The sequence below is a fragment of the Ictidomys tridecemlineatus genome, chromosome 1 (assembly GCF_052094955.1).
Source record: "Ictidomys tridecemlineatus isolate mIctTri1 chromosome 1, mIctTri1.hap1, whole genome shotgun sequence".
NCBI classification, from domain to species: domain Eukaryota; kingdom Metazoa; phylum Chordata; class Mammalia; order Rodentia; family Sciuridae; genus Ictidomys; species Ictidomys tridecemlineatus.
Genome location: NC_135477.1, coordinates 109007508 through 109023633, shown reverse-complemented (window position 1 = coordinate 109023633; position 16126 = coordinate 109007508). Strand labels below are relative to the sequence as shown.

General features: G+C 31.8%; 1 protein-coding gene across 1 annotated transcript in view; it reads left to right on the top strand.

Moving 5' to 3' along the window:
* The window catches only part of Slco4c1 (solute carrier organic anion transporter family member 4C1), a 57746-nt gene extending 43688 nt beyond the window's left edge, over window positions 1–14058 (top strand). The window contains exons 9-13 of the mRNA XM_005326131.4: window positions 2793–2946; window positions 5323–5513; window positions 9361–9425; window positions 11304–11441; window positions 12759–14058. Coding sequence (XP_005326188.2) covers window positions 2793–2946; window positions 5323–5513; window positions 9361–9425; window positions 11304–11441; window positions 12759–12919 — 709 coding nt within the window. The 3' untranslated portion in view covers window positions 12920–14058. The remainder of the gene's footprint in view (window positions 1–2792; window positions 2947–5322; window positions 5514–9360; window positions 9426–11303; window positions 11442–12758) is intronic.
* The last annotated feature ends 2068 nt before the right edge of the window (window positions 14059–16126 follow it).

Here is a 16126-nt window from a genome sequence, read left to right as displayed (position 1 = left end):
CTTAGCAATATTATCAGCTAGAACTTGGATATGCTAATTCATTTACTGTTTGATTTCCAGTGTGAAAGAGTTAGCTTAGCTTCAAGGTGGCACAGATTCATCATTCTCCCTTTCTGTTTTTCTCCCTTTCACCTCTGGCCCTGGTTTTTTGGTTAGATATCTTGTAAGTGCATTTTAGAAACACTTTTAGATGTGTTGCTACCACTTTGGTAGTTTAGTGCAAAGTTGGAGCTCACTGCACAGTCATTAGCAGGTGGGCCCCCTATACCTTAAGCTCTTCTCACAAGGCTCTACTTGGCTGGTTTTTATCAAGGCTCCTGGTTTTAACTACATCTGTATGCAAATAGATTTTAAGATTTCTAGCTTCTGGCTATGTTCTTTACCAAATTTGATACTCTTAATCTCTGTACATACACAACCATACTTGTTACCTATTTTTTAAAACTGATTCTCCTTTTCTATTGCACCACTGGGAGTCGCCTTTGACTTTTCCATCCTTCAATCTTCAATTAGTTAACAAATCATCAGATCTTATTGGCTGCACAACTAAAATTTTTCTCCAACCTATTTCCTGCACATTTTCTTGTATTTAAAATACAATAGAATCACAGTTATAATTGGCATTCCGAGGGGCTGTTTCCCAGTTTTCCTGTACTGTAAATAAGACAAAAGATCAAATTATCTATGTTCATTAAAAGTTGTGATTTTTTTCAATATTTTTTGGTTGATTTAAAAGTTATAAACTTTTAATGAACAAATCAGAGCATTTCCATATCTTGCCATTCATTTATTTTTTCATTCAACATATGACCACTGAATGAAAAAATGAGATATCTGTCTTTGCACATAGGATTATCTCTTTCTAGGGGGAAGACAGTCAAAATAATAGTTATATGTAATCATGTTTTTTACTAAAATAACAGTTCTACTTTGTATAGTCATCACCTGTTGTCTAGGGTCTTCTAGTTGATCTCCTTTCTTCAAGTCCTTACTCTGCACAACCTCTAGGATTACTTTTTGAAAATGAACTTCTGCAATGTCATTTTTGTTATAAAAATACTTCTTATTGGCCGGTGTGGTGGCACATGCCTGTAATCCCCGCAGCTTGGGAGGATGAGGCAGGAAGATTGTGAGTTCAAAGACAGCCTTAGCAAAAACGAGGTGCTAAGCAACTTAGTGAGACCCTGTCTCTAAAGAAAATACAAAATAGGGCTGGAGATGTGGCTCAGTGGTTGAGTGCCCCTGAGTTCAATCCCCAGGACCCCTACCTCCCAAAAATACTTATTATCTTTTGCCAGTAGGTTAAAGTGTATTATTTGTAACAAGGCCCATGAAGAGCCTAATTAATCTGGTCTCTAATTCCTCTCCAAGTACATTTCCTCTCACTCTTGACTTCAGACACCATTTATATTTCTCCACACCCACAGGTTGCTGTTTCTCACTACTATGCCTTTGTGCCAGCTTTTTCTGACCCCCCCCACCACCTCATTGCCCAGCTATATTTTACTCATCCTTTAAGACTCATCTCAGGCAGTAGCTCCTCCAGTATCTCTCCTCCAAACTCTGGCTAGTGTTAGGTGACTGTCCCTGGTTCTTCTAGAATGCACTTTGAAAATATCTAACCATACTCAACATGTTACTATGCAATTGTCTTATGTTTTACTGTATTCCTAGACCCTGAAGTCTCTAAGGGCAGGGACTATCTTATACTGCTTTATATTCCCATTACCTAGCATAGGTCCTAACACTTGTTCAATATGTATGGTTGAATGAATGAATGATGCATTGGGGAAGCATCTTTGATTAAAGTAACTCATTATATCATGAAAGATATTGCTTTCTGTAAGCCTTTTTAAAATGACACTAGACCTAGGGATCAGGAAAAGTATATTTGGCAAATACAGAAGAGTAACCTAATCTTTAAAGGCCTCAGTTTTCCCATTGGTAAATTGAATATATCGAATGACATGATTTTATTCATCCTTTTTGGATAAAAATTCTGGGAACATAATACCTGGGGACATTTGGCAAATGTCTGGAGACTTTTTGGCTTTCAAAACTAAGGAAAACACTATTGACAGTAGCTGGAGTTTGGGAATGCTGCTTAACATCCCACAATTCACAGAACCTGTCTATACAATCATTGTCTATCACCAGAACGAAAATCTGCTTTCTTTGCTTATTCTGATTTGCTGCTGCCTCCTCCTCCTCCTCCTCCTCCTCCTTCTCTTCTTCTTCTTCTTCTTCTTCTTGTTCTTGTTCTTCTTGTTCTTCTTCTTCTTCACTGGCAGGCATTATAAAACTATTATTTTTACTACTTCTGCATCACAAGAAAGTAAGCGTATGTGCAAAGGTGGAAATTTTGTGTTATATGGTCAGTAATCCTGTGCTCAGTGAATGAATAAATGACTGAATGTGAAGATATGACAATGGTCTGAACTTGTCTTTAAAAGTTAAGACCTAGAGCTGAGTGTGGTAGTGCACAACTGAAATCCCAGTGACCTCAGAGGCCAAGACCAACCTGGGCAACTTAGGGAAACTGTGTCTCAAAAAAAATAATAATAAAGCGGGGTGGTGCTGAGAATGTACCTCAGTGATAGAGTGCCCTGGGTTCAAACCTTAGTATCACAAAAAAGTTATGACATACTCAGAAAAATGAGAAATTATATCCCATATGATTCAAATGTATGATATGTCAAGATCATTGTACTGTCATGTGTAACTAAAATGAAACAAATTTTAAAAAAGTTATGACATAGAGAATTTGATCTTTTGTCTTTTCTTATTTACAGAACAGGAGAACTGGGAAAATTGACAGCCCCTTGTAATAGCAATTGTAGCTGTTCACGATCCTATTATTATCCACTCTGTGGAGTAGATGGAGTCCAGTATTTTTCTCCATGCTTTGCAGGTTGTTCAAATTCTGTTTCAGATAAGAAAACAAAGGTAAGTGTGTCTGCTACTTTATCTTTAATGAGGCAATATGTGCATTTATGATAGTTCTTTTGATCCTATAGTGGAGTTGCTTTATCTTTCTGTCCCTCCTCCATTTAAAAAACCCAAACCTGCTGATGATAAACACCCTTCTTCCTTTATAACTCAAGTGGTTCTTGTTGAAATATCAATTTGGCAATTATTCACATATATTTTTGTAACATCACTTATGTTGTTAGAAAGACTTCCAATTTCTTCCCAAACCAACATGTGTGAGTGTATGTGTGTGAATCATGTACACTATATGTTCATTTGTAAGAAGTAGCTATAGAAAATTTAAAAGACTTCAGAAGAAGTTTAAAGAATTTTTAATCCCCAGAGGTTTATTTTCCTTCAAATCAAGTAGATATCTGGAACTGCTTTAGTTTCAAAACACCTTAAGAAAACCAGGTGTTTGTATCAGTTAAAAAGAATCAAATTCCACAGGGACCTTGGTGGATACCTTAGAATCAGAACTACTTGGCAGGTAGCTATTCCTTTGAGAGGTGGATAAGTAGGTAGCATTTTCTTACATATAAATATTAAAGAGTTAAATTATTAGAAAGATTTTAAATGCATAACTAAAAATGTACAGACAAAAATACCATCCTGCTTAAGGAAATGCTGATGAAAAATCTAACACCCAGAGCATACTAGGAGTACTGTTGATGATTTTGATATGGTTAATTTGCATTTGTATTTTTGACCATGTAATAAGATGATTACCTCCTTACACAGAAAATTGCCTTCTGGATATTGTATAGTAAGAGCAAGTTATTTTGACTTCCAAATATTGTCTTTGTCTTGGATTTTTATGTTCAGCAAGTCCACATCACTAGCCATTGATTCACAAGACATTTGTTCTTATGGAATAGCTTAAATAGGCAAAATGCAAAAAAGACAAAATAAAAAAAAATAAATATGCAAAATGCATAAAAAAGTAATAAATACATATGCACATTTTCTCACAACAATATTCATCTTATATTTTATAGGTATACAAAACAAGTACAAAAACAGACTTCATGGGCAAATGTGTATTTTATGTAAGAGAGCTGTGAAGTTTTTATCATAATACAAAATCCTGTTTTCAGTTTACCCTCTTACAATTTTAAATGAATTACTTTATTATTTGATACATCTAATTGCTTAGTATGTATTAGTTTTGGAGGTCTCATCTTCATATTTGGTTTCCTGTATCCATGCCAGTGGTCTTAAAACTGCTTTCTTAGCACTGAAGAAAGGTCTCTGGTTATTGGAACAATAAATATCAAAACTTTCCTGACTTTGTTTTGATGGTGGCTGTGATTTAAAATGTGTTAAAAGATTTATAGTAGGAATGCAGTTCAGATTTAAAATGCTTTTAAGAAAAAATTGTGGCTAACCAACTTTTTAGTTTTTATTTTATTTGTTTATCTATTTCTTAAGTTGCCTTTTGTGGTCCTGGAGATTAGAGCTGGTGATGCTTTACCTCTGAGCTATATCCCCAGCCCTTTTTATTATGAGACAGTGTCTTGGTTAATTGCTGAGGCTGGCCTCAGACTTGTGATCCTTCTACTTGTGATCCTTCTACAGATGGTCCTGAGCACCATCATGCATAGCCTAACCAACTTTTTACTTATCTGAATTATTTTTTCTACAAAGGAAAACCATGTGATTTTTTTGATCATGCTAGCTTTTAATATTTCATATTATCATTATATGCATAAGTATATTTATATATATACTAAGTGTATATGTAAAATAGTCTGTAGGATGATGATATTGTCATGTCTATTGTTTTGTTGTCATCAACCTACTGTGTTAGGAAGGATAGTTTACTTGCGCTAATGTAATTCCAATAAATTCAAAAAATTACAGTTAGAATGTTATAGTTAAAAGAAGCAAGTTGTTTTTTCCAAATCCTTAGGATCTGTTAATTAATATTAGTATGGCACTTGTCACAATTCTAGTGTTTGCTGTTAAACTATTGCAGATAATGAGATTGTTACTATAGTCTTTGATTTCTGTAGTGGAAAAGAATAAAGCTATTTAAACAATTATGGTCTAATGAAAACCTAAAGTATGTGAGATCACATAACTGCTATCAATTTGTTTTGTAAGTCATGAGACAATAGTAATTTACAAATTGAAGTAATGACACAAGTCAAACTACAGATGATTCTACTGCAAATGTATGCTTTGTTTCTACTTAATTTTTAGGGTTAATTACTCTTTCTCATCATTATTTATTGTATATGGATTAAGATAGTATGCAAAGTTTTGCCAAGTCTAAAGAGATCAGCTTATTTACAATGATAACAATCTATTTTCAGAATAAATACAGTGTTTTATATCTAACCCTTTCAGGTATATTACAACTGTTCCTGTATTGAAAGGAAAGCAGAAATAACACCTATGGCAGATAATTTTGGTTTTGAAGCTAAAGCAGGAAAATGTGAAACTCACTGTGCGAACTTGCCGATATTTCTTGGCATTTTCTTTGTTGCAATTATTTTTACCTTTATGGCTGGTACTCCAATAACTGTGTCCATATTAAGGTATGTATCAGTTGTGAATCTGCATTTTCTGAGGCAACATGTTGAGTTAAAAGAAAAATAGATTCTGTGGCAACTTCAGCCCTTGCAAACTCATTAATTCTGTGGCATTGGAAAAGTAACCTCACAGATCCCCAGATTTATGGAGTTTAAATCAGATTGTGCGAAAGCATCTTAACTTTGACTACCTGGGATGTACTTGGTTTTTCTCTGCCTGTTTTTATAAAGCTTCTTTTTGTGAGAGCTGAAGATACATTCAATTCAATTTGGGCATCATGGAAATGAAGAGCACTCCTTGTAAGCCAGAATTAGAAATGACATGCATTCTTCCTTAAACGTGAGGTGCTCTGAAAGTAAATCTTCCTGGAGACAGGGCTTCGGTAAGGAGCTGCTGTCACCTGGCTGTTTGTTTTTTGTGCTTTCAATTGTTCCTTTTTTTTCCATATTGAGCTTTACAAAACTATTTCCTACCTGCCCTACCTTGGACTCACCAGCCTTTCTGTATTTTTCCTAGCAAGCTGTAGATTTTCTCGTTTCAACATTTTGTTTCATAATAGTCACTTGCTACCTTTTCATGTATTTTTAAAAATATTTTTTTTTTGTTGTCAGTGGATCTTTTATTTATTTATATGCAGTGCTGAGGGTCGAAATCAGGGCCTCACACATGCCAGGCAGGCACTCTACCACTGAGCCACAACTCCAGCTCCCTCATGTATTTTTTGATGAAAAAATGTTTCTGGATTCTATTCTGAAAACATTAAGTAGTTAATACTACACAACATGAAAATTGGAAGTATTTAGAGAAGAGGAAAATGCTTTTAATTTTTTTTTTTGAAAAATTATAGAAATTACTTTCAACTACTTGTTTTAAAAGTCTGGTGGTTGTCTTTTACCTTTCATATGATTTTCTTTTTGTGATCAACATTGTGTCTCTTTAATGTTTGACACTTATGACTTGAAGAATTATTGTTGATTCAAATGGAGCTTCAGATTCATACCTGAATCTGTCTCAGATATATACCCTATTCCATAGGCATGATTTCTGTATCAAAGTTAGAAAAGGAATAAGAATTACGTGTTTGCAACTTAAAAATGATAGTAAAAACTCAGCATTTTTTTGGTTTAAATTTTAGTTTATTTTTTTAAAAATTCCAGATTTATTTGATTTAATTGGCAAATGAAATTTGAATATATTTAAGGTGTGTAATACAATATTTAAAAATATATATACACGGAAATGATTATCACAATCAAACACACACACACACACATCATCTTACATAATTATCATTTGTGTGTGTGGTGAGAACGTTTGCCATCTACTTTTTTGAATTTTTTTTTGCTGTAGATGGACACAATATCTATCTATCTATTTATTTATTTTTATATGCTGCAGAGGATCAAACCTAGTGGCTCACGCTTACCTCACTGAGGCCAGTGCTCTACCACTGAGCTACAATCCCAGCCCTGTCATCTACTCTTAACATATTTCAAGCATACAACACAATATTATTAAGTGCAGTCCCCATGCTGTGCATCCCATCTCCAGAACTTGCCCTGAGTAATTGAAACATTTTACCCTTTGACTAACATCACCCCATTTCCTCACCCTCAGCTTCTGCCAATCATTAATTGTTCCCTATACTTATGTGAAGTTGTTTTTTTTAAAAAAAAATCCACATATGAATGATATCATGTAGTATTTTGTCTTTATCTTATTTATTTCCATTAGCATATCATCAAGTTTCTTCATATTGTAACAAATAGCAAGATTTCCTTTGCTTTATAAGGCTGAATAGAATCATCAGTCACATTTTATTTATCCATTTACTTAGGTTGAATCCATATCTTAGCTATTGGGAATACTGCAATGAACACTCTTGGACATACTTATTTCATTCCCTTTTGTATGCAATCAGATGTGAGATTGCTGAATCACATGCTAATTTTAATTTTTGAGGACCCTCTGTATACTACCTTTCATAATGACCATACCAGTGTTCATTCTTTCTAATAGTATGCTATGTTTCTCTTTTCTCTAAATCCTTGCCAACATTCGTTATCCATTATATATTTTTTATAATATTAACATCAATAGGTGTGAGTTTATTTAATTCTGATTTTGATGTACATTTCCCTGATGATTTCTTATGTTGAGACTTTTTTTTTCATATTCTTGTTGACCATTAGCATATATTCCTTGCAAAACTATATTTTGGTTATTTTTTGAATTGGATTCTTTTTCTAGCTATTTTGTTGTTTTAGTATCTGATTTCCTTTGGATGCTAACCCCTCATGTAATGTATGGTTTGCAGATATTTTATTCAATTCTGTAGGTTATCTTTTCACTTTGATGATTGTGTCCTTTGCAGTGTAGAAACATTTTAGTTTGATGTAATCTCATTTATCTATTTTTGTTTTTGTGTCTATGCTTTTGGTTTTATACATTTAAAAAATCACTGACTAGACTAATGCTAAGTAACTGTACTGTTATATGCTACTTTTTTGCTTAAGTTTTAAATATTCAAGTCTTGTGGTTAAGTCTTTAATCAATTTTGAATTGATTTTACTTATAGTACAAGTTAAGGATCCAATTTCATTCTTTTTTCATGGGAATATTTAGTTTTCACAATGCAATATATTGAAGAAAATCTTAATTACCCATAGTATGTTCTTGATACCTCTGTCAAAGGTCAATTATATAGATTTACTTTGTGGCTTCCTATTCTGTTCTATTGGTGGGTGGTGTGTGTGTGTGTGTGTGTGTGTGTGTGTGTGTGTGTATCTTGTATGCCAGAATCATATTTTTTCATTTGTATATCTTTGTACTATACTTTGAAATAGGTTGATATAATGCCTTAAGCTTTGTTCTTTTTGTTCAAGATTGATTTAACTATTCTGAATCTTTCTATATGAATATTAGAATTATGTTTTCTGTTTTTGTGAAAGATGTTGTTGGCATTTTGATAGGAATTATATTGAAACTGTAGAATACTTTGAGTAGTAGATATATTTTAACAATATTAATTTTTCTAATCCATGAGCATAGGATGCCTTTCCATTTATTTTTGTCTTCCTCAATTTCTTTCATTATTTTTTAAATATTTTTAGTGCACAAACTATACTCCTTTGATTACTATTATTCCTACATATTTTTATGCAATTGTAAATGGGATTGATTACTTAGATTTACCTAGTTTAGTTTTTGAATAGTTTATTGTTATTGTATCAGTCCCAGAATTTTACTAAATTCATTTGTTAATTCTAATATTTTTGGTGGAGTCTTTAAGAATATATATATATATATTTTTTTCACACACATATAAATAGTTAATATAAATCATCTGTAAAAAGACAGTTTTAATTTTTTATTCCCGTTTTTTATGCCTTTTATTTCTTTTTCTTACCTAAGAACTTTGGTCAGGAATTCAAATACTGTGATAAACAGAAATTGTGGTATTATATTCCTATCTCAAAGGAAAGGCTTCCAGTTTCTCACCATTAATTATGATGCTAGCTATAGGTTTTTCATGTATGAAACTGTTCCCTCTATACCTAATATTTGAGAGATTAGGTGTAGAGGGAACATTTAAACATGACTCTTCTCCTTTACCTTTGTTAAAATTCATAGGGTCTGGTGATGTTTTTTTGGTGTTATTTAATTCTGATAAAACTTTTCTTATTTTATAATCCCAGAATGAATAAACTATAAGATCTTTTAAATAACCTGTTTATTTATATGCACATTTACTTTTTATCAAAATGCTAAACTGATATAGATATGAACTTGTTCGAAGAGTGATTATTCTAAATAACCTTTTTTGGTCTCACTTGCATTTAATATTTCCAGGTGTGTTAATCAAAATCAACGATCTCTAGCATTAGGAATACAGTTCATGTTACTTCGATTATTAGGTATGTCATTTCATTGGTAATTGTTGGCTATTTTGGTTCATTGATTTTATGAATATATTTCTATATGGTATATGCCAAGAAAATAATTAAAATAAAGAGGAAAACTATATAATTGTCATTTAAGAAAGCTATTTTCCAATACTCAGGATGTAACATTAATTATATACCACATGATAACATGACAACTTTTCACTTACCCAATTTGTTATGGTTATTTCCAATCATGTTGCAAATATAACTTTATAAGGTGTATCAAATTTACTTAGAATATAAAACAAAATCTTTAATACACAATTTAATTTATCCCTGCTTTTATCTTTATTTGTGACACTGTTATGATGCATTAACAGTAAAAATTAATGAGTTAAAATATGTCAGTAGCAACAGTGGTGCAAACATTTTTACAAACTAAGAACCAATGGGAGAAATAATATATTCTAGAGAATTTTCTAAGTTTTTAGATATGGGAATTTGCAGATGTAGAAAGAATAAAAAGGAAATATAATAAACATAATATTGTGATAATTTATTAAAATAAAAATAAAAAAGAACATTAGAGATTACCTAAAACAAATTTCTTATTTTTCTCATGAGTAAATTAAGTTTCTGAAGAATTCAGGGGTTTGTCCATAATTACACAATTGATAATGGAAATGAGACCAGGAAAATGATCCTTTTCAGTCAATTGCACATATATATATAAAATTTCAGTTGTTGATAGACTTTTTTATTTTTTATTTTTATATGTGGTGCGGAGAATTGAACCCAGTGCTTCACACATGCTAGGAATGCACTCTACCACTGAGTTACAACCCCAGCCCCAATCAAGTGTATTTTTGACTCTATCATGCTACATGTCATGAAAGCACAGACCAGATATAGCCTGTTTCATTCTAAGAAGTACTACTGGAAATATGACATTTGACTTGTAACAATTGGAAATGTCTTGACTATAGTCATCTCTGAGTGTCACTGGAGGATTTGTTCCAAACCCCTGCAGGTACCAAAATCACTGGATGCTCAAGTCCCTAATGTAAAATGGCTTAGTATTTGTATATAATTTAGGCATATCCTGTTTTTCAATATAGGTCAATCTGGGATGGGGCTATAGCTCAGTGGCAAAGCAGTTGCCTAGCATGTGTGAGGCACTGGCTTAGATGCTTAGCACCACATAAAAATATACAAATACATATAGGTCAATCATCTCTAAATTCCTTATAACACATAAACAATGTAAGTGCTATGTATCAATACAACTGTTATACTATATTGTTTAAGGAATAGTGACAAAGAAAAACAGTCTGCACGTGTTCAGTATAGATGAATTTTTAAAAAAATATTTCAAACCTATTGTTGGTTGGCTCCAATAATGTGTGTGTGTGCATGTGTGTGTGTGTGTGTGTGTGTGTGTATGAAATACTCATGTTTACTAACATGTTACATACATGTGTGTACTCATATAAATTCATATTAACTTGTATACACATGTATTATATATATTATATAGTTCAACAGACTTACTTTTATATTATGAGTAAGCATTTTAATTTTTAAAATCTATAATAGCTAATTTCAAAGGCATATTCATTAAATTATAAAACAATGAATTAAACTCTTTACTAAGTTAAATTTTAATATAATATATGCTTAAGATTTCTGTTAGTATTTTTGAACTGATTACAAATATATAATTAAAAATATTTATTTTAAAGTATTTTATCTGTCTTTTTGCCTTGTACATGAAATGATTAACTTTCTCATTGACAGTCTTGTGCCCATTTTTATGTATATAAATATACGTATAGCTATATATATTAAAAACTTGTGATTGCAAACTGTAACCTTTACCCTTTTGTATTTTGCCTATAATTCTTCTAGGCACAATACCTGGACCAATTATATTTGGTGTCACAATCGACAGCACATGTATTCTCTGGGATATTAATCAATGTGGAATTAAAGGTGCTTGCTGGATTTATGATAACATAAAGATGGCTCATATGCTAGTAGGTATAGGTAAGTGACTTCTTGAAAACTTTAGAGTAAATGTGAAGTAAAACAATCTCATTTTTGGTTCCGTAAGTCATAGGAGTTATGGAAAGTTCAGTGTAAACTGATGGACAATCCTGGAGTCCTGAGCAGAAATAATTTGCTACACCATGTAATGAGAATCTTTGAAGACAGTCTTCACTAGAAAGTATAATTTTAACTTTCATTATTTCACACATCGTATAATTTTCTTTTTTAATTTTTTTTCACACTTTTTATGGGAGTTTACCCAAAAGCTAAAGATAAATTCTGAGAATGATGGTCATCTAGATGTTCAGGCTTTGGAAAACATAGACCTGCTGTAGGGAAGTGTCCTTTGGTTCTGAGACATGTTGTAAGAAATTTTTCATAATTTTTTTTTACTGTTTATAGCATTTTATTTTTTTTTAATATTTTTTTATTGGTTGTTCAAAACATTACAAAGCTCACGATATTATAGTTTATAAGGTTAGTCTTGATGCTTAACCCTATTCACCTTTTATGGTCTGTGCTATTTTGATTAAATAGCAAATGAAAGTTAAGATTAAGGAAGTAGAGTAGCACATGTAATGTATAGTAGTATGATAAATTTAAAATTTAAATTTCAAAAATAACTCAAGTAATTAGAATATTTAAAAATAGAGAAGTGTTTAATATATTTGTATATCTATGTAGCTCCTCTTTCCACAAATATAGTAATGGTTGTATCAATGAGCATTCCTGATTTTCAATTATACATTTTTAAATAAAATAGTAATGATTAGTAAAAAACAATCAGCTTCTAGAAAAACTACATGGCAAGATCACATTTAATTTATTCTATTGGCACTTATTAAATGCTTAGTATTGTGGTTGGAGCTAGTTTTTCTTTGCCTCATTGATTTCAAAACCAGAGTTCTTTGAAAACAGATCAAAATTTGTGAAGTAAATCTTAATGTTTCATATTTTTAGGTAATACAGCAGGGTAAATTTGGTTAAGTAGTAAATGTGATATATTTATGTAGAAGAGTTCTCCTAAGAACTCCGAAGGTTTTTTTTTTTTTTTTTCCATTTGAACACAAAACACCTGCAACTTATTCAAGTTTAAGGATGATATAGGCTATTTTATTTTATCACAGTCACTTGGTTACTTATGAATTTCTTAAGATATGATAGTGTGTTAAATTTATAAATAGAATGTGGATTTACTTAATCCCACACAACACTTAATTGACAAGAATAAGCAATCATGACCATGGATACAATAATTACTGTATATTTAACTGAAGGGCCAAATACATAATTAATTTTTATTTTTCTATTTAGCTGTTACTTGTAAAGTTATCACCATTTTCTTCAATGGACTTGCAATCTTTTTGTATAAACCACCACCACTGAACACAGATGTGTCATTTCAAAATCAGAATGCAGTTGTGACAACGGTTGCAGTAGAAAGGGATCTCAACAAAGCAGGAAATGAAGGGTGAAGAGGAAAAGATTATTTGACAGTTGGAAAATTGACCTCCATTTCTAAGAACACACAGTGCCACAGCAGCATTATCTACCGAGTATAGTCAATGGTATTTTAAACATTGATGGTTTATAATCACATGTGTTTGTTGTATATGTATGGACTCTTGATTTTCATACAAGAAACAGACCTGTGCCTTCAAAGCCAACCAAAGCCTCAAAACACACACAGGCTCACTTATTTTTCACTGTCTAGGTATGAAATCTCCAACCAATAACAAGAAAAATAGCTAAAAATTAGTTTAAAATCCATATTTAAAAAACACCATGATGAAAAGTTTTTATTTTGTTTACAACTTGTTGCATTTTTGTCTCTAATAATCTAAATGTATTTGGGAAACTTGTAATGTAAAAATTTAAACTAATCACTGTTATGTTATTGTTTCTTGGAATTGTGAAAGTCCATGAATTTAAAGGCAGCTTTACAATGTAATTTGTTTTTTAAATTACATATATTAATCTGATCTTTATTTTACTAAAGTTACTTTATTGAACTATTTAGAATATAGGTAGGTTACTTACCTTCTTTGTGTCCCAGTATATGAAAAATTTCAACATCAAATATACAAGTTCATTTCAACATAAGATTTCCAGTAGCTGATTTTTTATGTTGCTGATTTTTAATACTTATTTTTTGTTCTGTGATAGTATTATTCAATTATATATATTTCAGAAGAAAGAACCAGCTTCCACGATGAAAAGTGCCAATTAGACATAAAAAGATTCCTTAATGTGATATTACTTGTATACAGAATAATTTTTCTTAATTTTAAACCTGATAACCTAGCACATTACTTAGACTACCTACAATATGGCTTTGCACATAGAAGGCATCTATTATTGTTATTTGATTAAAACATTAAACCCTGTTCTTTGCTGCATTTAGTATAAAGGTGAAGTATTCCATAAACCTGATAAAATTATAAATAAACTTCATTTATGTAGGTCAGATTTATGTCAAATTTACTCAGAATATAGAGGAACTAGTTCAAATCAACCAAAGCAACTTCTACTATTGTTAAAAATTTTACTGACTAGAAAAGTGTTATCAGATTTTCCCCATCAGAGCCTTCCCCTAGGGTTTTTTTTTTTTTTTCCAAGCAGGGTTTTAGTATACTGTGATGAGGTTATCACAGAGAGAGTAAAGACCTAGTGGGAAGCTAGGGTCAGAAGGACTAGACATTTGCAGAATTTAAGAGATTGGTTGGTGGAAATCTGTGATAGATGAGTATTCAGGATCCTAGGAGCATTCATAAGCTGAAATTCAAGGAGAAGGATGGAGGTGTTAGGAAGCAAGCACACTTGGCTATTAGATGGAAGCAGAAGGTCAGGAAGCAGAGGGATAGATAGAGCTGCTTAAACTGGGACATTTAAGCACCAAAAATTAAACCTGGAAAGCCAAAAATTCAGGTATTTGGGAAGTGGGAAATTTCAGCAATCAAATGTGAGAGAGTCAGGGGAACAAGTATGTCATTACCTCATGTGAGACTCTTCCTCTCACCCAGCCAGACACATTCAGATGCTGCTACCTGTTGGGACCAAGGCTAAAGTAGAAGTTAGGCTGATGAGTGCTAGTGTGGACACAAAGAACTGCAAGGGAAAATTTCACAGCGAGTAAACTAATGGTAAATCTGAGACACTTACTGATAGAAATGTGAAATGAGAATAAGAAAGTAAACTAGAGAAAGTAATTATACAAACATGTGAGTCTAGGACCACTTAATTTAGGGAGAAGAACAAAAAAAAAATCATCCCATGCATAGAAACACTTTGAACAAGTCATCAAATAATTGGCATTTGTACTCAAGGGCTACATTGTATTCAGTATACTCTGTTTTGTAAGATGATAACATTTTTAACAAACATTTTAATGAAAATAGAATAAACCAATAATTTTAGCCTTTAAAAGGATTCATTATTTATGATATACATATTTAGAAAGAATACCTCCTTTGACAATAGGTGATACAGACACTACTATAATTTATAATCATCGTTTTTACTTTTGTATCTGCCTAGGTTATATGGGTTATATGGGTTTTTACTTTTGTATCCACCTAAGTTATATGCTACTTCTAGGACAAATTTTTTCATAATATGTGTTTCTCACAATTTGTAATGATTTTAAAGTAAGCTTGAACTTATACGTTGACATATGGGATTTTGTACATAATTGGATATATATCTTAAAACTTTTAAGACATTTTTGTCTTAATTGTAGAAAATGCAAATGTAAAACTGTTATATATAGAAAAACTGAATATATCTGACTTTACCATGTACATTAGAGGAATATATAGATATAAATTTCTTTCAGGATTTTTATTGTGAACAATTATACAAAATAAATGTACGTCTATTTTATTGAATCAGAATGTTTGTATTAGATTATTTTAAGCATTTGAGCTTATTAAATAACACAGTTTTGGAAATTTTGGCTTGTCTCTGTTTGTGAATATAAACACGTTTATGGATGGGAAAGGGACCTTGTTGCACATTTGAACTTGGTGAATACAATTTAATGATTTCAATGATTTTTGGTAACTCAACAGATGTATTTAATAGAAAACATTTGTTATTAGATATATACTAGAAACATTCTTTCACATGATAGTTTCTGTGTGACAGAGTGACATAAGATTTATATGAGTAGGCTACATGTTGCAGATAGTTTATTGTAAAATATCTGAAACTTAGAGAAGTAATATGGTTTATAAGGGACATATTTAGTTCATCTTGGTTATCAAAATGCTCATTAAAATACTTGTGAAGAAATCACATGGGACTCTAATAGTTTTTACCTAATCTGGCTCTTTCCTAAAATCCCACATTAAATTTATTTCTCATGGTGTCTTAGTCTTATTGTGCTTCTTTTCTATTGCTGAATATTTATTAACTCCAAACTTCAGTGACTTAAAATATTTATTTTCTTATGGTGTCTGTGGGTCAGCAATTCAGGAGCAGTTCCGCTGGGTTTTCAGTAAAGATGTTAATTAGGACTATAATCATAGAAAGACTTGCCTGGGATGGGATCATCTGCTTGTAAGAAGGGGTGTTCATGTGGCTGTTAGAGAGCTCCATTCCCCAACATGTGGTCCCCTTCATAGGGCCTGAAGACATGGCAGGGGTGAAGGATAGAAAGGAGAGTGGTAGAACAACCACAA